General features: G+C 50.2%; 2 protein-coding genes across 8 annotated transcripts in view; one reads left to right on the top strand and one right to left on the bottom strand.

Moving 5' to 3' along the window:
- Positions 1 to 1,207: 1,207 nt before the first annotated feature.
- COPS7A (COP9 signalosome subunit 7A) lies at positions 1,208 to 7,546 on the bottom strand. Of its 2 annotated transcripts, none has more exons than XM_048820685.2 (7): positions 7,104 to 7,545; positions 6,386 to 6,461; positions 5,021 to 5,109; positions 4,741 to 4,943; positions 3,877 to 3,982; positions 2,832 to 2,983; positions 1,208 to 2,514 (listed from the first exon to the last, which is right to left on the bottom strand). In XM_048820685.2, exons 1-7 carry the CDS (start codon positions 7,263 to 7,265, stop codon positions 2,475 to 2,477), a joined length of 828 nt encoding a protein of 275 aa, XP_048676642.1. In that variant the 5' UTR covers positions 7,266 to 7,545; the 3' UTR covers positions 1,208 to 2,474. The 2 variants fall into 2 exon arrangements, with proteins under 2 accessions (XP_048676642.1, XP_048676632.1); XM_048820675.2 differs by lacking the exon at positions 1,208 to 2,514 and adding an exon at positions 2,521 to 2,718 and having other exon boundaries at positions 7,104 to 7,546.
- A 1,666-nt stretch (positions 7,547 to 9,212) lies between these two features.
- Positions 9,213 to 22,303, top strand: part of PIANP (PILR alpha associated neural protein) — a 37,462-nt gene continuing 24,371 nt past the window's right edge. The window contains exons 1-3 of one of the 6 annotated variants that reach the window (XM_075119685.1): positions 9,213 to 9,286; positions 10,580 to 10,708; positions 21,602 to 21,726. The gene's annotated coding sequence lies outside the window, so the exon portion shown is untranslated. Of the gene's footprint in view, positions 9,406 to 10,546; positions 10,709 to 20,926; positions 21,021 to 21,116; positions 21,170 to 21,601; positions 21,727 to 22,303 lie in introns of those variants that run through there. The other 5 variants (XM_075119691.1, XM_075119688.1, XM_048820644.2 and 2 more) reach the window with 5 other exon arrangements.

Raw genomic sequence — 22,303 nt, 5'->3', positions numbered from 1 at the left:
AAGGGGGAAGCAGTTGAGTACCTTCCCCTGCAGTGACCAGTGAAGGAACCCAGCCCTGCTCTCCACACCAGGCTCACCCTTCGCCTTGCTGCTGCTTCTAGGGGGAAAGGGGAGGTCAGAACAGTGCAGGTGGGATCATGTGTGGGTGGGGGGATTCAGTGCCCCTCCCCCCCCAATCCATATCTCCCTGTTTCTGTCCCTCTTCAAAACATGCTCCCCCTGACTCCATGTTAATCCCTGCATCCTCTGTCTGGCTCCCCAAACTTTGGGGAGGAAGGCTGAGCTGGGAGGACCAGGTTGTGCCGAACACGCAGAGATGGGAGACTAGGATACGATGCTGGGGCAGTGACAAGACTAATGTGCACCCAGTACTTTCTACAGCTGGATTACTCATTACTAGGGAGCCAGAAGCAGTGGAGGGGGAGAGCAGAGTTGTGGTACACAGGGTGCTGACAAATGAAGCAAACCAAAACCCAAGGAAATTCACTGCTGTACAACTTCATTAATGCAGAGTTAAGATTGTCTGCTTATGTCTCGCACGCTTCCAAAACATGGAGTTTGGCTACACTCAAACCTCTGAAAGCCAGGAAACAACAATCTTAACTGTGCTGTCCTTGTTGGCATGTTGGGGCATCCTTCAATGCACATACTGCCACACTGTCTAGTTTTCTGTAAGGGCACTTTGAGAACAGAGCATGTGGCACTGTAGGAAAACGTCTAACATCTTCTGTTTGCTAAGGCAGAGCTCAGGTTTAGGCCAGGCAGAGCAAACAGGAGCTACCTACCCCTGGCCTACACTCAAACATTGAGCCTACTCCACACAAACCACCCAAGGCTTGATAAAAGTTACCAGCTCTTCACCCTTATCCCAAGGGCTCCTGAGACATTGCCTTCACTTTCCCCTGTCTAAGGCCTGGAGACCACAGTCATGTAGGGCCATCAGGCCACTGACAATCCCCATGGCAAGTAGGTCCCTGCACATCACTGCTGACAACCTGCAGAACTCAGTGCTGAAATGAGAAATACCTGACCTCTCAAGCCTCATGTCGCACCTCTCCTCATATCACAGTGACAGCTCTGCCAGTGTGCTCCAACTAATCCCTCTGTTATTCAATATGGCTACACCTGGCACAGTAAAGTCAGTTTGTGTACATACAGCTAAATGATGGAGTTCAGGCCATTAGAACACAACATAAACAATGGCACCTTCTCATAGTCCTTCATGGCTGTTTATTATGATACAGGCACACACGCACACGCACACACCCTTTCTGAAATATTCCCAGTGGCTATTGCCAGCTCTGCGGCGGGGATAGATATCAGGGACGGTTGCAGAGATGAAGAGTTAAGATACACACTATTTCCTGGTTTTCAAAGGTACGATATGGCTTGACTAGACATTCGGGAAGGGCATATGAGACTGCTGGGAAACTTCAACTGTATGTTAAAGTTTCGGTGCAGTTAATATGGTTTAGCTTCACCAGAAGTTACCGACTTGATGCAGGAATCGCATGCAGAAATCCTATTTCCTGTTATGCAGGTGAGAATAAATTACTAATCTATTAATCCTTCCCTGTTTCCAAGGTCAGTCTATGGCATCCACGAAAGAGAATGTTCTCTTCCTCATCCTCAGTTATATCTGCAGAAACAGGAGCACTGCTGATTTTACAGCCATGGATGAGTGTGACTCTCACACCCTGCTGAATAAGTGCACTGCACCTCAGCTGTGGAACAAGAGGCAAGGGCCTCTCTGACACCCTATCCCCACCGCATATCCCCCAAGGCTTTCTAGCCTCTCTCCTTTTCTTGCACTGGATGGAAAACAAATTCCAGTTGGGTCCCTTGACCACCTCCTATTGGCAGAGATGGGGTCTCTCCACTACCATTGGCTGCTTTGGGATTTCAGGCATCTGCATCAAACTTCCCCCAACATCGTGAGACAACACCTCAGGAGGAAAAGTTTATATAGATATGTGCACAGATATATTTTATATATAAGATTTATATTTTTAAACAATCCCCCACAAAAACACCGATCCCCACCCAGCAAAACAAAGAACAAAATCAGGATGGCAGCTAAACTTTGGAGCAAAATTGTTCCAGGATCCCACAGAGCCAAAATGGCTGCTGAGCACCAGTGCAAGTTCCTTCCAGGCTTCCATGATATTCTGGCGCTAAGGTGACTGAAACGGAGTTAGTCCTATGGCTCTTTAAATTTACCTGTCAAAGGACAGGGCAAGAGAGACGAGAAACAGAAGAGCTGAGGTGGTAAGAGATGACAATGGAGGAGTGGGAGAGATTGCTAGGGGATGGAGGAGAGAGAGATGCACAGAGCAGATGGGAAAGAACAAACGTGCAGAAGAACTAGCTGGACAGACAGATGCTGGGGATGAGCAGAGAAGTGTCACACTCAGGACACCTGCTTTTTAACCCTGCTTTCTCCCTCTCACCCTCCCAGGAGTTCAGAGATCCAGCTAGTTTGATTTAGACCAGATCTTTGCGCTGCCCCGGAGCCTGCAGAGAAAGAAACAAAGTCTCAGAACGGAGCAAGAGGCCCATGGACTCACCCCACCTCCTTGCCCAAGGCACATGAGAAGAAGTGGCTGTGATTCTCAGCTGGGGATGGGTGCCACCACAAAGGAGGTGTATTGCCTCCAATCGAGGATCTCAGAGATTCACTCCGGATGACTGGGGTGCAGAGCTCCGCTGGCACTAAGCCTGCCATAGTATGCGTGTGAAGGAAGAGTTATCGCCCTGAAACAAAGGCCCCAGAGACTCCCCCCCCAAATACACATGGAGAGGGGTCATGCTCAGCTGCGGCTGCTCCTCACCCTTTGGCCTTAGAAGCTTTCTTGCTGGCCTGGCGCTGGTTGGTGCCAGGAGCTGGCTCCCTGAGCTCTGTCAGATGCTGCTCTGGATCCTGGGATGTGGCTGCTGCAGCTGCTGCTGTCGTCACTTTAATTGTCTTCTTCAGATTTGCCACCTGCCAGGGTTGGAAAGCAAGAACAAAGGACATTCTCAAAGAAAAAGCCATGTTAAACTAGAGTTAAGTTTGCAATACAGGTCAATCTAAAGAGAAATATCATAGCATCCCTTGAGAGCTTTGTATTATGGGGTGGCGTCTCGCTGCACAATGACCCTCCTCAGGCCTGAACTTCCAGAGAGTCCTGATGAAGAGTAAGGCTATGTTTTAGTCACTGGTATTTTTAGTAAAAAAGTCACGGACAGCTCACGGGCAGTAAGCAAAAATTCATGGCCTGTGACCTGTCCATAACTTTTACTATATACCCCGGACTAACACTTGGGGGGTAGGGGTGGGGGGGGGTGCCTAGGGGCACCGTGGGAGGGCGGCCCAGGTGCTAGGAGGTGGGTGGCAGCCAGTGGCCCAGGACCCCTGCTGGCCAAGGGGAGCTGCGGGGCACTGCCTGCAGGAGGAGGTAGCACACAGAGCTGCCTGGCCACTCCTCCACCTAGCAGCAGAGTGAGGGGGATGTCGCTGCTTCCAGGAAGCCCAGCAGGTAAGCACCACCCAAAGCCTGCCTCACCCTGTCCTGTGCCCCAACCCCCTGCCTCCTCCCACACCCAAACTCTGCTACTGCTTGGGTGGAGTGGGAAGGGTGCAGTGGCCTGAGACTGCCCCAGCAGTGGCCGATGTGACTGCCTGAGCTGCCCCCTGAGCCAGGCACACTGGCCACTGCAGAAGTCATGGAGGTCACAGAAACCGTGACTTCCATGACAAACTTGCAGCCTTAATGAAGGGGTATGGCAGATCAGGGCTGGCTCAGATATGGAATATAAGGCCTTTCATCTGTGAGGCACTGACTCCAATCCAGCCCCAGATCAGGGGAACTGGCTGTTCTGCATCGGCACACTCACCTCACTCTCTATTTGCTGCTTTAGGCCCAGCTGTTGCTCTTTGTGTTGGTTGGCTCGGCTAACCTGCTCCTCAATCCCTGACAGGACAACCTCACAGCCCAGGCACCTGTGGAGGAGAGACCAAGCTGAGCAGGTTGGACAGTTGCATACAAAGGCACTGCAGTGGGGAAATAGGGGGCGGCACAGGTACTCTGCCCCCATGTAGCTACACCTTGGGGACATCAACAAGTGTCTAGGAAGAGATGAATGCACCCACTAAGGAAGGGCATAGGAGCAGTAAGCCCCCAGTAAGGAAAACTGGAGGGAGGAAGGCAGGCTGCAGTGGGAATGATGGCAGGGCTAGGAGGGTTGACAGAATCACTGAAGGGATGTGGGGAGCTCAGGGTTCGAGGGCAGATTTAGCCCAGTAAATTTCAAAGTAAACTGGGAGGAACCTCTTGTCACCAACAGGGGCTTTGAGAAGGTTACAGCCCCCCTACGCTCTTCCAGCGGCACACAGGAGAACCTGGAAGATTCTCCCCCATATCTGGAGAGGTCTCCTCACTACCTGCGGAAATCAGATATTTTGTGGGCTGCCTGAGACTGTGGTTGTCAGAATTCCTGCAGCATGTGGGCAATGAGGGGTGTTGCAGTGACTCCAGGAGTTTGAAATCTCTTCACTCCTGCAACATGGGGGTGTGTGAGCATCTCATCTGTAACACGTGTGGGGGTTAGAAGATGTTTCCTCATCACTCCTTCAGTGTGTCAGGGTGTGCACCTGCTCACCACTCCGACATCATGCAGAGGGCTTAGGAGAGGCTCATCACCACTCCTATAGTCGGGGGGGGGTATGGAGGGGGCTGGCCTTGGGGGCTTCCTCCTCACCACTCCTGCAATGTGCGGGTGATGGTGCTTAGCTCTTCCCTGCGGATGTCTCGCCCGATGCTGTAATCGACCTCAAGACGCTGATTACGCTGGTCCAGGCTCCCACGCAGCACGTCTGCATACACAGCCTCAATCACCAAGTCCTCCAGCTGCCGCACATTCTTCAGCTGCAACTGTTCCAGCAGCACTGCATAGGGGATGCACTGTGGGGAAAGCACAGGTAGTTAGTATGGGGTGATCCCAACAGGAAGGGGTGTGTATGGGGGAACGAAGCCATTACCTTGATCTTGGCAGCCAGAGTGACCACCGACAGGTGTCTCAGCTTGTTCTTCTGAGCCTTGCTCAATGGAGGGAGGTTTCCAGCTTCGGCTGCTCTCAGGGAAAAGAGCATGATGTTAGAGCTGGAGATGTCCCATCTCACCCTGGCCCAAGGTCCTTTGCCCGACATCCATTCCTCAAAGCTTCTAATGTACCCTTTTCTTGGCAAGGCATCTCCTAAAGTGCTCACACCCCTCAGCATGGAGGAAGTGTTCCTGAGCTCCTTCCCCTTGCCTTAGTCCTGCTCCTTACTCCTCTGGTGATCCCTAAATAATCCCCTCTCCTCCACAAGGTCCACACCCCAAACCACCAGCAGATGGTTCTCATAACCACCCCACACACACCCCCACCGCTCCTCACCTCACCACAGCCAGGAAGTCAAATGCAAGGATTGAACTCTTGGAATCTCTGCCCAGAACTCAACCCTGTGTTATTTGTATTCCAGTAGCATCTAGAACCCCGAACAAGATAGGCTCGCATTGTGCGAGCCACTACACACAAACATAGTAAGAGACAGTTTCTGTCACAATGAACTTCCAGTCTAGATAAACAAGATAAATAAAGAGTAGGAAGGGACACAACACAGGAAGAGTGACTTGCCTGAGGTCACACAGCAAGTCCAGTAGCAGAGCCTAGAACAGAATCCCAATCTTCAGAGTTCTAGGCCAATGCTCTATCTACCAGCTATGGTGCTTGCAGGACCCCTTCTGCCCTCTGAGCATTTCTGTAGCTCTTTGAGCCCTCTCCAATATGTCACTATCTTTCTGAGATTGAAGGGTCCAGTACTGAGGAGTATCCTATGTGGGGTCTCCCCAGAGCTGTAGAGAGAAAAACTATTCCCTCCCTGCTCTGGAATGTGAGGCCTCTGCATATGCATACCCAAAATTTCACTGAGCTGTTTTGCATTTCTAGCCCACCTGAAGCCCCTGTGCTATTTGCGCCCCCTTTTCCTCTTAGTCTCCAGTCAGCCCAGAGCTAACTCCTATACCCCAAGGCCCTCAGCCCCAGCTCAGAGCCCCCTCCTACACCCCAAACCACTCATCCCCAGCCCCACCCCAGAGCCCACACCCCCTTCTGCACCCCAACCCCCTGAGCCAGCCCAATGAAAATGAGCAAGTGAGCAAGGGTGGGGGAGAGCAAGTGACGGAGGCGGGGGATGGAATGAAGGGGGTGGGTCCTCAAAGAAGGGGTAGGGGTGTAAAGTTTTCTGCAATTAGAAAGCTGGCAATCCTATCCACCTTTCCTGCTTCCTAGGAGACAACTGCAGGTGTTGGCCCACATCCTGGAGCACTAGGCTATGGGGGTTATAAGAGAATGACACACGTACACAAATAATCAGCATACGTCCCGTATGCAAAGAGGGTGAGCAGACGGAAGACGGAGGAGAACTCGTTTTCAGCCAGCTGCAGGGGAGAAAAAGCACTCAATAAAAACAGCATGAAACTTTGCACACTACAACCTAACCCCTATCCCCAGTTCCAGGGCACAGTGGGACACGTCTAACACAACTCCCATTTCCCTGCTTTTTTCCCAGCCAACAGGCCCCAAGTGTTTTTCAATCTAGGTAACGGTGACTGATTCAGCTACCCACCAAAACACAGCTGCACGAGGGGTGGAATGGCAGTTGCTTAACATGCTCCACAGCCCCAAGCACAGAGTTTAGGGAAACTAAACAAACCCCACTAAAGCGGCAGGAGCAGATTTCGGGAAGCAGCTGGGGTGCTGGAACCATCTGCACCGGTAGGGTGCTGAGAGCCATTGAACCAAACCCTGTGTAGGATGGAAACCACTTTCAGCCAGGAGTTCGGCAGGTCCCCCAGCATCCCTAGCTCCAGCACCTATGGCAGCAGGCTGAGCTGCAGTTTCCCGGGATAACACCAGGGATTCCGACCAACCAGCGGCTCACAGTTGTGCTGGGCTGGCAAGAAGCGACCTGACCCAGCTCCGCCTGCACCACTCGAGCCCTGGGGGCCCTCCTCCCGCCGGGCAGCGCACCATGCCCTCGCCAGCCCCTGCAGCACAGCCCCCGCAGAGCCGGCGCTCACCTCTCGGACGTTAGGCAGATCCAGCAGCTCCCCGAAGACGTAGATACCGGGCGCCTCCAGCACCTGGTGGATGAGGCTGACCAGGGCCGCCCCGCGAGCCGACCGGGCCAGCAACAGGAGCTGCTCCTGGCTCTGCCCCGTCACCTTCACCTCGGCTGCCATGCCGCCCGGCCCGGCCCCACCAGCGCTGTGGGGACAAGCGGGGCAGGGGAGGAGAAAGGGCCGGGGCAGGGCCTTAGCTCGGGGCGGGAGGGCTCTGGACAGAGCAGACGCTCCCGGGCCCCTGCGCCGCCTGTGGGCCCGCCCCCAGGCTGCAGAGCTGCGCGTGAGCACCACTCAGTCGGGCTCGTACCTGCCGGCGGGGAGCTCAGGCCTCCCCGCACCTAGGGCTGTTTTTCCCCCTCTAGGGTACCCCCCCTCCCAAGAGAGGCCACGTCCGGGTTTCTGACGTCATAGAGCCCCAGGCCACGCCCACAACACATTTCTCTTCTCCCTCCCCCCTTCATTGGTTCTGTCCACTGGGGGAGAGGAGGAATCGGGGTCCCTCTCTGGTCCCGCCTCCACCGCTCTGCCATTGGTCGCGTGTCTGTGGCTGGTTGAGTGACACTGGTGCAGTAGGGCCGCTGCGGGATGTGCTCCAGCCCGCTGAAGCAGCGCGAGGAGAGACGCGAAGCGCAGTGTGAGCTCAGAGCCCTGTTGCAGGGATACGTTCCGCCACCCAAAAGGCTGACGTGCAGCCAGAGCTTTGGCTCTGACAGTCCCCAAAGCGCCGCTGTAGAATGCTGCAGAGTAACAAAATGGAGGGAAATGTCTATGATCTTAGAGCACCTGATTCCTCCAGGACTCAGACAAAACACTGCTGTACCCAGAGGTGCTGGAACTAGGGGTGTCGACTTGAAGTGGTTTCCATCCTGTACAGGGTTTACAGTTTGGTTCAATGGCTCTCAGCACCTGCACTAGCACCCTACATTGAGCCAGAGCTGGAGGGCATAGCCTGGACGGGTGACAATATAACCACATGGAAGCTGAGGAAAGGCCCCACATGTGAATGTGGGGAGCCTAGACAAACATTTAAATGCTGCCTAACGCAGTGCCCTCTGTCAACAGCCTGTACTCCTGAGGAGCTATTTGCGATAAGTGATAACACCAGCTCTGGGCTGTGGTTTGGGGAGCGATTAGCTATGATGATGATGGCATTGCTTACTTTCTATATTATTGATATCAGGAAAAACTTCCTATGGACAAGGCTGCCTCTCAGGTACAAAACACCAGGACATCAGGGATGATCCTGAGCCCACAAAATTGGCCAGCTGGCAGTGTTTACTGAGCACCTTTACTGATTTCCCAGGCCACCTACTTCAAAAAAGGGACGATCCTGTGAAAACCTGGGCAGGTGGCAACCTTACCCACAGAGCCAAGATCTTTAGTCTAAACTAAACCAATGTAATGAACCCCCATTCACCAAAACTCCTCTCCCGAACAACAGGGACAGATATCAACCCACTCCCAGAGTAGGAAATAGAACTCAGGCGTCCTGACACCTAGTCATGGAGTCACAAAGGTTAGGGCCAGAAGGGCCCACCAGATCATCTTCTGTATATCACAGGTCACCAACACCACCCAGCACCTGCAGACTAAACTAAATAACCAAAATTAGACAAAAATATTACAGCCCACAGGAGAGCAGACTATTTTGCCACAGGCAGAGATTAGGAGGGAGTGGGACCAAGGTGCACAACTGCCTGGTTTCCCTGCAGTGTCAGGGAAATGATTAAATGGCACATGCCCAGGTAATTCTGGCAAGTGACCTGCACACAGGGCCGTCTTTAGGCATTCGCAGAATATGCAGCTGCGTAGGGCACCACGTAATTTGGGGCACCAAATTTCTTGGTGCCCTAGGCAGCTGCATACTGCATATACGGCGCTGGCTCCAGCGGCCAGCCTCATCCCCCAGCCAGCCCCCCTGCTCCGCACCCGCCCTGTCCCCACTCGACCTCTTCCCCCAAGCCCCCTCCCCCGAGCGATGCCGCCGCCGGGATTAGGGGGGGTACTGGAACCCGTAGGAGGGGTCAGACCCGCCCCTGCACTCGGCGGCGGCGGCAGGAAGCAGAGCGACCCGGTTCCAGTACGCACCGCTGTGCCAGCTCCCAGTCGCATTGCTCCGCTTCCCGCCGCCGCCGCTGGTGAGTGTGGGGGCGGGTCTCTGACCCCTTCCTCCAAGCTCCCTCCTCTAGCGACAGGGGTGGGAGCTGGGGGAGCGAAGCAGGCTGGGTCTGGGTCACTCTGCTTCCCGCTGCCACCGGTGAGTGGGGGGCGGGCCCAACTCTTGCTGCTAGCGCTAGGCCCCCCGCTAAACCCCCGTGCTGCCCTGGGCCTCCCTGCCCCCCACAACTCCTGCTGCTGGGGCCCTGCAGCCCTTAAACGCAGCCTCCCCGCCCCGCGGAGGGGACGGCCCCCCAGCAGAGCGGCCGGTCTGTCCACGGGGGGGTGCAGGTGCTGGGGCTGCGGTAGGGCACCACCATTGGTAGGGACAGCCCTGCCTGAACTGCACACACGCCACAGAGGAAGGCAAAAACAAAAAACCCCAAGGTCACTGCCAATCTGACCTGGGGGAAAATTCCTTCCTGTGTAAGGCTGAGGTCTTTTCCTGCAGCCATATTAGGAGAGCAGTAGCCATGAGCCAAGAAGCACTAAGTCACATCCTCACATTCCATCTAAATTACATTAAAACAATGTAATATTGGGCTGTTAAGAAGGCGATCCTGTCCTAATAGCAACCACCATCACCAAATAAAGAAACAGATCTTAAGAAGAAAAGGAGTACTTGTGGCGCCTTAGAGACTAACAAATTTATTTGAGCATAAGCTTTTGTGAGCTACATCTGATGAACTGAGCTGTAGCTCACGAAAGTTTATGCTCAAATAAATTTGTTAGTCTCTAAGGTGCCACAAGTACTCCTTTTCTTTCTGCGGATACAGATTAACACGGCTGCTACTCTGAAACAGATCATAAGAAGGTTAATTCTATGATTCTAAGGAAAACTTTGATAGCATTCTGTAGCAAGAAATCACTTATAGAATATCAGGGTTGGAAGGGACCTCAGGAGGTCATCTAGTCCAACCCCCTGCTCAAAGCAGGACCAATCCCCAACTAAATCATCATCAACAGTGGTGGTTGCAAAATCCCTACTTCTTTATTGTTTTGTCTTTATGGTCCCCACTTCTCTATTGTCTGTATGATCTCTGTCTGGTTCTTTGATTGTTTCTTTCTGTTACATAACTAATTTTGCTAGGTATAAATCAACTATGGCAGTGGGGTATCATTGGTTAAAGAATTGTTTTACAATATGTTAGGATTGGTTAGAAATTTGTTTAGTAATATTTAATAAAATGATTGGTTAAGATATAGCTAAGCAGGACTCAAATTTCACTGTATAAACTGAGGTCCAAAAGGAAGTTCTTTGGAACCAACTCCAGGGCACAGCCCCAGGATCAGAGCTGCCAGACCTCAACATCCTGCCAATCACACTATGCAGAAGCTGGAGTCCCCGGATGACCTGATCCTGACTGGCCAGCAGGAAAAGTTCATCCGCCTTATTGGGAGTGGTGAGCATTGTATGCTTAGCGTGTGTGTTCTGCTTTGGTGACTGTTAATAAATAGAGGTTAAGGATATTCCTGTGTAAGGCTCTTTCACTGGTAAAAGACCCCGTATACTCGTAGAGCCCTAAGTCCACAGGGAATTGGTGTTATACCCTGAACCCACGGAGAGGTAGATCCCGGAGCCCATGGAGGGGTAAAGTTGGGTGCCTTATACCAGGAGCCCTAGGAACTGGGAAAAGGTTAGGGTGCCTAAATTAACTGGGTTATGCCTTGAGCCCACGGAAGGGTAAAGGTGAGTGCCCTAGAGTGTGTGTAACAGAGAGTTTTGTGCGGGTAACACCTGACCCCACAATATGATGATCATTTAGACCCTGAGCATGTGAGGAAGAACCAGGGAATCAAGCATTTGAGAGAGAGGAATGCTTGGTACCACCTCAAAGCCCTGACCACCTGCCAAATGTCCCATCTTAGCTATGACTATCCCTGATGCTTTGGAAGAAAGAGATTAAAAAAAATCCGTCCCAGAAAACATGAGAGGGAGGGTCAATCTCTTCCTGACCCTGCCAGTGGCCAGTTAAAATCCTGAAGCAGGAGTTTTAGGGCGATAAGAGAGAAATCAGACGTGAGCCCTAGGGATGTTGAGACTCCTTCCCTCCCCCCATTACAAGTAATGCCATCATATAATCACATTCTTAATTTGTCCATCACTCTCTTAAACTGATTAAGAAAAGGAGTACTTGTGGCACCTTAGAGACTAACCAATTTATTTGAGCATGAGCTTTCGTGAGCTACAGCTCACTTCATCGGATCCGATGAAGTGAGCTGTAGCTCACGAAAGCTCATGCTCAAATAAATTGGTTAGTCTCTAAGGTGCCACAAGTACTCCTTTTCTTTTTGCGAATACAGACTAACATGGCTGTTACTCTGAAACCTGTCATTAAACTGATTAAGTTGTTTACTCCTAAAACTCCTGTTGGGAGGCTACATTTGTAACGGTTAGACCCCTCCATCCACAAGGTCATAGAATCGTAGAATACCAGGATTGGAAAGGACCTCAGAAGATCATCTAGTCCAACCCCCTGCTCAAAGCAGGACCAATCCCCAATTTTTGCTCCCAGATCCCTAAATGGCCTCCTCAAGGATTGAACTCACAACCCTGGGTTTAGCAGGTCAATGCTCAACCACTGAGCTATCCCTCTCATAACATCAGGAACACATTACTGGCTCCCAGTCATAGGTATAACTATTTAGGTTTAGGTTTGGTTTATAAAAGCCATAGTGTGGACACAGTTACACTGGAATAAAGATGATTTATATCTGTAATAGTTATTTCCCTTTTTGTATAGTATAAAGCAACTCTATACTAAGGGTATGTCTACACTGCCCTCATTACCGCAAGGCAGCACTATGACATCGGGAGTGTAGATATGCTTTATCGCCGGGGGACAGCTCTCCTGGTGATAAAAAAACCCCACGCCGAACAAATCACTGTCTATACTGGTGCTTTTCAGCACTAAAACTTTTGTCACTTGGGGGGTGTTTTTTCACACCCCTGAACGACTAAAGTTTTAGCGCTGAAAGTGGCAATGTAGACACAGCCTAATGTAACTGCATGCACAGTAAAAGGGTTGTACAACTTTAGCAATACTGGTACGTAGTTAAATTGGTACAACTTTCTAATGTTGAAAGGCTCAAGTTCCCTCTGATCTGGCTCACTAGATCCTACTCCCTATAGTAAAATATATTTACTTGCAGTATATTATTCAGCCACTAGATGTCTCTGTGTGCTGTATACAGTTCCAGAAAGGGAGCAGTCCTGGTAAATAAGGGAGACAAAGTTGGGACTGAAATTAATATACAAGCCTGTTTGTGTCTGTAGTTGTTTTCTTTACAAAATACCTCCTTTTGAAGAAGGATTGTGATTCCATATATTATGATACACCTGCCCACAGGTGGGAACGGAACTCACTTGGAGCTCCTCACCCCCAGGGAATGCCTACACTAGATTTTTACATCAAATTAATTGATTGCCAGTTATATTGAGGTAATTAACACATTTGTAAGGGCTAATCTGGACACTCTACAAATGTACCTTCAAGGACAAAAATATTTGTGGTTTAATTTAGGATATGGGCAAAAATAGTGTTTTTCTATTGTGTTAGCTCAATTGAGTTAGCTTAACATGATTAACATGTTGCATCCGATGAAGTGAGCAGTAGCTCATGAAAGCTTACGCTCAAATAAATTGGTTAGTCTCTAAGGTGCCATTAGGACTCCTTTTCTTTTTGCGAATACAGACTAACACGGCTGCTACTCTGAAACTTAACATGATTAGAAAGCCCAGTTAAGGGCTTTCACTAGGCCATGTCTGTGATAGAAAAAAGGTGTGTTTTTACAATGAACAAGCTAATGGACATAGCTATCTCACTGTAAACTCCTAATGTAGACAAGGCAAGTGGGTGGGGCTCTTTTGAGCATCACACTGGACTCATGCTGGGCCAGTTTATTGGGGAAAGGCTGTGAATCTGTGGTACTGGAGTTAACAGTTTCCTGACACTCTCCCCACAGTAGTGTGGAATATAGAGAGAACAGGGTTTCTAGGAAGACAGAAAGGGATGGGGAAGAGCTGTCAGTGGTCAGATTACAAGGCAGAATTAACAAGAGATCTCTGTCTCTTATTTCTGTTTCTGTATTTGGGCCTAATTCACCATTGCTTTACATCTTGTGCAGTCCCTTCCACCAACACAAAGTGAATACATAGCGGGTATAGAATGTAGGATTTGCAACATTTTATAACTCTCTCCCCTACCCCATCTCCTGCTCCTTCCATCTCAGGTTTTATCTCTCTATTGATCCGTTTCTCTCACACTCTCTGATACGCTTGCTGCCTTTCATTATTAGTCAGATAAAGCCAGGAAGCTCCATCATCCTAGCTACGTGATCCTGTCTCTATCCTAGCTCTGTATCCCTACCCCTCACTCATCTCATCTGCTAGATTGTACTGCTGCCTTTCTGCTTCGATTTCATGCAGCTGTGAGCCTAAAACAAGGAAGAGGCCTGTGGAAGTCTCCTGTGTAATCCAGACTCTGAGATGCCCTCGAGCTGAGGTTCCCACTGTCTCCCCAAAAACACTCATTCTAATCTCTCACAAAAACTCTCCCACAACCTCACCATAGCACAATAAAGCATAGCTTTCCTCTACCTTTAGGCCCTAATCTAGTGTGGTCAAGTTTTGTGATATTTGGTGTTTTTCTTAAAGCCCCAGCTCCTGGAGCGGTGAGAAATTCAGCTTTCATTTTCTGAAAAAGTAAGCTTCTACCCTCATGGCTACTGAGGAAAGCTGGAAATATGATTTCAGTGTAATCTAAAACTGGAAGGCAAAGAAAAGGAATCCAAAATTTATTATTTTAAAAAAATCTCTCATATTCTAGGTCATATTCTAGGCCAATCTCATTATTTTGGGTCCTGACTCATGATTTTTGAATGCTGGGGGCTGACAAATGCTTCCAGCCCTAGCTCTAAAACCCATCCCCTCACTGCGCCCTAACCATAGCCCCCCACCCAGGAAACCCCACTCCCCTCTCCCCCTAACTTCATCCTGTCTTATGCTAAACCCATTAGGGTGTATCTATATTATTACAACGTGTTACTCTGTTTGAATGCAGTTGTGAAGAAATGAGATAGCTGGCATGGTATTCATCATGATTTGCCTTGCTCCATACTGACTGGTCACAGTATCATGTAATTCTTCACAATTGTATTCAAGCATGGAAGTATTCATAGATTCATACATTTTAAGGCCAGGGAATTATGATCATTCATTCTGACCTCCTTTATATCATAGGCTATCAAATTTCAGCTAGTTGCCCCTGTGTTAAGCCCAATAATTTGTATATTACTAAAGCATATCTTTCATGCAGGCATCCACTCCTGATATGAATACTCCAAGAGATAGAAAATCCACCACTTCCCTTAGTAGTTGTTCCACCCTCATTGTTAAACATGTGTGCCTTATTTCTAATTTGAATTTGTCTGGCTTCAGCTTCCAGCCATTGGTTCTTGTTATGTCTTTCTCTGTATACTGAAGATCCCTTTAGTACCCAGTATTTTCTCCCATGAAGGTACTTATACATCGTAATCAAGTCATCTCTCAGTCTCCTTTTAGATCAGCTAAACAGATGGAGCTCTTTAAGTCTCTCACTGTAAGGAATTTGTTCCAGTTTTCAAATAATTTGTGTGGCTCTCCTCGGCACACTCTCCAATTTTCCAACATCCTTTTAAAGATGTGGACACTAGAACTGGATGCAGAATTCAGATATTGGTCCCATCAGTGCTGTAATCAGCAGTAAAATCACCTTCCTGTTTCTACACCCCTGTTTATACATCCAAGGATCACAGTCACCCTTTTTGCCACAGTGGGAGTTCATATTGTTTACCCAATATGACCCCTAAATCCTTTTCAGAGTCAGTGCTTACCAGGATACAGTCCCTCGTTCTTTAGGTGTAGCCCAGCATTCCTTTTTCCTCGATATATAACTTTGCATTTGCCTGTATTAAAACACATATTGTTTGAATGGGCCCAGTTTACCAACCAATCCAGATCACTCTTTATGACTGCCCTGGTCTCATCACTATTCACCCCTCTGCTAATCTTTGTATCACATGCAAAGTTTATCAAGAGTGATTGAATATTTACTTCCAGATCATTGATGAAAATGTTGAATAGTTGTGCATTTAGTACTGGTCCATGCAGAACAACACTAGAGACACTCCCATTTGATGATGAATCCCCATTGCTGCTACTTTTGGGGGAATGGTAAGTAATGAAGTGACAAGTCACTGATACAGAGTGATCTGGATGACTTGGTAAACTGGGGGCAAGCAAACAATATGTGTTTTAATATGGCTAAATGTAAATGTATACATCTAGGAACAAAGAATGTAGGCCATACTTATATGATAGAGGACTCTATCCTGGGAAGTAGTGACTCTGAAAAAGACCTCAGGGTCATGGTGGATAATCAGCTGAACATGAGCTGCCAGGGTGACACTGTCCAAAAGGATTAATGTGCTCTTGGGGTTCATAAACAGAGGAATCCTGAGTAGGAGTAGAGACGTTATTTCACCTCTTTATTTGGCACTGGTGCAACTGCTGCTGGAATACTGTGTCCAATTCTGATGTCCACAATTCAAGAAGGATGTTGATAAGAGAGGGTGCAGAGAAGAGCCACAAAAATGATTAAAGGATTAGAAAACATGCCTTCTAATGATAGTCTCCAGGAGTTCAATCTAGTTAGCTTAACAAAGAAATGGTTAAAGGGTGACTTGATTACAGTCTATAAGCACCTACATGGGGAACAAATCTTTAACAATAGGCTCTTCAATCTAGAAGAGACACGTATAGCATGATGATGGCTAGAAGCTGAAGCTAGAAAAATTCAGACTAGAAATAAAGAGTAAAATTTTAACAGTTAGACCAACCATTGAAACAACTTATCAAGAATCATGTGGATTCTCCATCCCTAACAATTTTTATTCAAGATTGGTTGTTTGTCTAAAAGATCTGCTCTAGGAATTATTTTGGGGAAGTTCTATGGGCTGTGTTCTACAGGAGGTCAGACTAGATCAGGAGTGGGCAAATTATGGTCCCTGAGCTGGATCCAGGCCATCAGGGCTTTGGATCCGGCCTGTGGGAATTGCCACCCCCATGGCGTTGTGGGGCCCACGCCACTCCCAGAAGCAGCCGGCACCATGTCCCTGTGGCCCCTGGAGGAGGGGGCCAGAGGGCTCTGTGCGCTGCCCTTGCCTGCAGGCACCGCCCCCTGCAGCTCCCATTGGCTGGGAACAGGGAACCGTGGCCAATGGGAGGTTCAGGGGAGGTACCCACAGGCGAGGGCAGCATGCGGAGCCCTCTGCTCCCCCTCCCCCAGGGGCCGCAGGGACGTGGTGCTTGCTGATTCTCAGAGCGGCCCGGGGCCAGGGCAAGCAGGGAGCCTGCCCTGGCCCCGGTGCGTGCCGCTGACACCCTGGAGCCGCTCCAGGTAAGCTGGCGCCTGCATCTCGAACCCCTCGTGTACCCTGCACCCCAACTCCCTGCCCTGAGCCCCCAGCTTCACCTTGCACTCCTGCCTGTACCCCAACCCCCTGCCCTGAGCCCCATCACGCAACCCTCCCTGCACCCCAACCCTCTGTCTTGAGCTCCCCACGCACCCCTCCGTGCACCTGAGTCCTTAGCTCCCTCCCGCACTCCCTTCTGCACCCCAACCCCCTTCCCTGAGCTCCTGCGTACACTCCACACCCCTCCTCTGCCCCAACCCCTTTCCCTGAGCCCCTTCCTGCACATTGCACCCCCTCCAACACCCCACACTCCCTCCCGCACCCCAACCCCCTGCCCTGCCCTACATTCATGGCCCTGCATGCAATTTCCCCACCCAGATGTGGCCCTCGGGCCAAAAAGTTTGCCCAGCCCTGGATGAGCTGATCACAATCATCCCTTCTCGCCTTGGAATCTATAAATATAGTGTATAGTGCCAATTTTTTAACCAGAATGTCATGAAATACTAAGTCAAACACCTTACAAAACTCCAAGTCTATTACATCTACACAGTTACCTTTGTAAACCAAACCTATAATCTTATCAAACACTGAAATCAGGTTAGTTTGATAAGACCTATTCTTCATAAACCATGTTGACTGGCATTAATTATATTCCTATCCTTTCATTTTTTATCAGTTGAATCCTGTACCAGATTTTTCATTGTTTTATCCAGGATTGATGTCAGGCTAACTAGCCTTTTGTTATTCAGGTCATCTTGCTTGCCCTTTCTGAGTACTGGCACAATATTAGCACTCTTCCAGTCATATGGAATTTTGCCAGTATTATTTATCAAACATTAACATCAGCGGGCCAGAGATCTCCTCAGCTAACTCTTTTAGGACTCTTGGGTGCAAGTTATCTGGGTGCTAATTTTAAAATGTTTATCCCTGGTAGATGCTGTTTAACATCCTCCTTAGTTACTAATGGACTGGAAAGCAGTTAATCTATTCCTCAATTGATATGAGTACATCATCCTGCTCTTTTCCAAATACAAAATAGATTTAGAAGTATTTATTAACACTTCTGCATTTTCTGCATCATTATTAACGGTTTTACCATCTCCAGCTAGAAATGTGTCTATATCACTGCTAGGGTTTTGGTTTTTGTTTGTGTTTTTATTGGGAGGGGGGAGGAGGGAGGGAGTGGTTAGGATATATAATTGCCGTAACAGATAAGGCATGAGCCTGACCTCACAGTACCACTATCACCCTAATCAATACCTTAAGCTCACTCTGATCCTTTAACCTTTACACTATCCTAAATTTAACCCCTTCCAAATAATACCCTGTGTATAATGTCACCCTATCCGCCTCCTTTAAACCCTTAGTCCTTAATACCTCATCCCAACCCCTTCATCCAAACTTTACAGTAACAAGCCTCTTCACCAATCTCACCCTAATCCCTTACTCCATTGTCACTATAACCTTCTCACCCTAATCACACCACAACCCCCTCACCCAAAGCACTCCCTAACCTCACTGTGACCTGCCCATCCTACCCCTTTAAAATAAAAAGTCCCTTAACCAGTGCCCATCCCCTAAATTCGTCATAACCCCTTCAGGCTAATCTCACCCAGATATCAGCCTAGCACCTTCCCGTCCTTTCCGCCTACCCCCTTCATCTGTCTATCTCTCTCCTTTTCTTAACACCCTTGCATTATCTTCACCCCAGGCGTGTGGGGGGCGGGGGGGGGGACGACTTGCTCTGTATCTCCCATTTCTCTGACTTCTTCCTCCTGTGTTTTTGCTCTTGGGGAGATTTTCAGGCTTTGCATCATTTGGATCTTCGCCCTTTAACTGACCTTTTTCCTGATTGAATTTCCTCCTCTCTTTTGTGCTTCCCAATTATAATAAATGCATTCACCAGAATTTGAAAAGGTCAGCAGGAGCCTGAGTGGCTAGTTTAGCCCCTTCTGGAGCCTCATACCCCTTAGTTAACTCGTAGGTCAGGAAAAGGGAAGGAGGGAGTGGGAGAGAGGGAGAAAGCCAGGAGAAGACTGCATGCTAACATGCACAGGATTAAGATGTCTGATTTTGGGAGAAGTGGTGGCACTATGTACCCCACCCACAGCGTGGTGTCTCTGGTCCTCTATATATCGCTGGCTGCATAAAGTGAGTGTGGTGAGGATTAGCAGAGTGAGGTTTCTACAAATCATTTGCACAAGTCCCAGGAGGGCTAGAGGTGAAAAGGCTGGAGAATGGGAGAGTAGCCTGGATAATACCCCCACATAAAATCATGGGGAGGGAGAAGAGGTGAGGTTCTGAGGCACACATACATAGACCTCTCTCCAGATACACACACGCTAAAATTCTCCCAATGCAAACACAAATCCTGACCTCCCCACCACAACATACACACTGACATCCCTCCAAACACACAAGATCTCACCATCAACCTCATGCACAACCACACATGCATGCTGATGCCCCCAGACACACACACACTCAACTGATTCTCTAGACACAAGAAACACACACTGACTCTCCTAGACAGGCATGTGAAAACACACACAAGAAGCACACACTGACCACATATACACACATGAAATAGACATACGGACACCCTCAAACAACTGACTATGATTTATTGGCATGACAATCTATAGAAGTGTTGACAAAGTGTAATAGACACAGTCTCCTCATATATCTGTTAAAGGTGGGTATAGTCTGTTCCAGGCTTCACACGGTTCTTGAGGTTTGATCCTGTGTGTCCATTTGTCATCAATGTCCATTCCTAATGCAATGGCAGGTTGCTATATAATGCTATATAGTATATACCTTTTCTGTCTCTCTCCCAAGGTCAGGAACAGTCTTTCCTCATCCATTGGGAGATGAGAATTTGAGGAAATGGCTTTCTTGCTCCCTCATATTTCAGAGTCTGGAATGGAAAATGTCTTTCTGTCTCTCCTCTGTCAACTGTTGGTTGCACAGTTGCTCCCCTCTGGATTTAGACTATGCTTTGTGTTTAGTACTTTGTGGTGAAGGGAATATTTGCATGTTGACCCCATCCGCAACCCTCAGACACACACCCCTAACCCCTCTAGCCTCAAACACACACTCAGAGATTTACTCAAAACAAGCACAGCTATTCCCATACAGAAACAGCCAGGAATGGATCCAAATAACAAATGGACATAGGGAATCAAACACCAAACACAGGGTGAAGTCCTTTCCTAGGCAAATCATACTCCCCTCTGATGGACACCTGTCTCAATACATTTTGGCAACACTTGTATAGCTTGTCATGCCAACAAAGTATTTAAAGTACGATTAAATTGGCACACACAAACACATTCTCATACACTGAAACGTAAACATTTCCACAGACATCCCCAAATACACACAGCAACACATCCAAATACACACTCAGAAGCACATACACATTGACACACAGAGTGTGGACACCGATGCGCTCCCCCAAACACATACACTGACACACAGTACATCTGTCACCCAGACACCCTGCCATGCACAAACTCCCCCAGGCATACAAACAGTTCAGTTCACTACTTTAGAAGGATAACAACAGTTGCCTAAGTTTGATCTAGAGGATCACAAATAGATTCTGAAGATCTGAAGTTTGGGGCAAGGGGAGTCTAGTGGGGATATTAGAGAGATGGAGATCCCAGTGGCATCAGGAGAGATCTGAAGTGGGCATCTGGTAGAGGAAGAGGATATGGGAAAGGGGCAGTCCTGTTCTGGTGGGGCACTATGCTGAGTGTTGGGTGGGGGGTCTCAAAAGAAGAACTGCTGCATAGAGGAGGGGTCCAGGGTTTTAGAGGCGATTTTGGGGAAGGGGGAGGGTTCCAGGGGTGACTCTTGGGAGTGTAATCACTGGGTAATTTCTGCGTGAGACAAGGATCAGAAGATTCCAGAGAAGGGGAATATCCTGGAGGTGGGATATTTTGGGTGGGTGTTGGGGGTCTTTTGGGAGAGAGGAGATTACAGAGGTGAGGTTACAGGATTGGGAAGGGGGAGGAGATTTTGGAAGGTTTATGGGGGAGGGGGCTCGAGGGGGCAGGGATGATGGGGAGGGAGTTTGAGGAAGAAGTGAGTCTAGCGGGAAGATTGTGGAGAGGGGCTTTCCAAGGGGGGCGTGTGGGGGGGGGGGTGTTCTGCATCACTCCTCCCAAGGACAGACCTTTCTGGCGTCTGACTTCACTGGGTAGCGCTCAAGCCAGAAGTGACGGGTCCCTTGGAGACACCTCTCTCCATAGCAACGTAATCGCTTCCCGTTAAGATCCTAACAATAAGCAGCCAGATGAGCGGGGGAAACAGACAGACAGACAGACTGAGCCGGGGGAGGGGAGGGGAGGGGAGGGGACGGGTCTTGCTGCAGGGAGCAGGAGGGCTCAGCTGCTGGGGGCCAGGTCTGTTGGGGGGCACAAGGCGGGGGGTGGATGGGGTGTGCGGAGGAGAGGGGAGGCTCAGCGGCGGGGGCTCGGGGGCACTGGCGGCTGGCCCCGGAGCAGGGGCTGGGCGGGAGCGCTGCGGGGCGGGAAAGGGAGAGCTCCGGGGCTGGGCGGCGGCGGGCAGAGGCAGGACCGAGGCTCTCGGGCGGGGTTAAGGCTCCAGTCGCTCCGAAGCTCTGGGCTGTTCGCGGGGCCCCAGCCTCGGCTCTCCCGCCTCAGGCTTCCCGCCCCCAGCTCTGCCTGCACAGCCAGCCGGGGCTGCGTCTGCTCGGCGGGCGAGACGGCACCCAGGGGGTTAAAGGCAGCCAGCGAGGAGAGACAGAGGCAGGACGGAGCTGGCCCAGCCCTCAGCAGCTGTTTATTTCAAGACAGTCTCTCGGTCTCCTGCAGCCAGGGCTCAGCCCCGCCGAGCCGCCCGCCCGGCCATGCGAGGCACCGGCCGCAGCCGACTTAGCCGGGCCCCCCCAGCCCCGGGCTTCCCCGCTCCGGCTGGCCCTCGGGCGTCTGCCCGCAAGGTGAGTTTGTTCCCTGCCTCCGGGCGCCGCGGACGGTCCCGGGGATGCGGCTGGATGGGCGGGGCTGGGGAGGGGGGCGCATCCTTCTCCACGTCCTTCCTCCCCTGCCCGCCCGGCTCTCGGGGTCCCTGGCCGCTCCCCGCCTCGAGCCGCAGCTGTCTTCCGCGAACTCCCCTCACCTGGCTCCGGGGCGGATGCCTCTCGCCCTGTCTAATACTCCCAGCCCTGCGGCCCCAGGAGACCTGTTGTGCTGGAGCTGGCGCTGGAGGAAGCGTGCAGGGGAGACTGGAGAGCCGAGGATTTGGACATAGGGGACTGTGAGGGAAATTGGAGAGGCAGAGATTCAACATACTTGTTACACATGCGGGGGAATGCTCACAACACGGCCCCCGGGTGCCCGGAATCCGCACCCCCAGAGCGCTACCACAGGGGGTCACACTCGCAATTCCCAAATGCAGATCTACGCCCAGTGTACAAGCACTGACTTCACACCTCTGGACCGAAGCACAAGGAAATCCATCCCCGAAAGGCACACCCGGAATCGTTCCCCCAGACAGTGGGCACCTGGGATTCACGT

The sequence above is a fragment of the Caretta caretta genome, chromosome 1 (genome assembly GCF_965140235.1).
Source record: "Caretta caretta isolate rCarCar2 chromosome 1, rCarCar1.hap1, whole genome shotgun sequence".
Classification (NCBI taxonomy): domain Eukaryota; kingdom Metazoa; phylum Chordata; order Testudines; family Cheloniidae; genus Caretta; species Caretta caretta.
This window is presented reverse-complemented; position numbering and strand designations above follow the sequence as displayed.

What these genes read in the sequence shown, in the direction of transcription:
- COPS7A (XM_048820675.2), bottom strand. Translation starts at nt 7,265, where the DNA reads ATGGCAGCCGAGGTGAAGGTGACGGGGCAGAGCCAGGAGCAGCTCCTG. An exon ending in AGCAGCAAATAGAGAGTGAG is followed by an intron (nt 2,984 to 3,876) that starts GTGAGTGTGCCG and finishes CAACCCTGGCAG; the next exon opens with GTGGCAAATCTGAAGAAGAC. An exon ending in AAAGCTTCTAAGGCCAAAGG is followed by an intron (nt 2,719 to 2,831) that starts GTGAGGAGCAGC and finishes ATACTATGGCAG; the next exon opens with GCTTAGTGCCAGCGGAGCTC.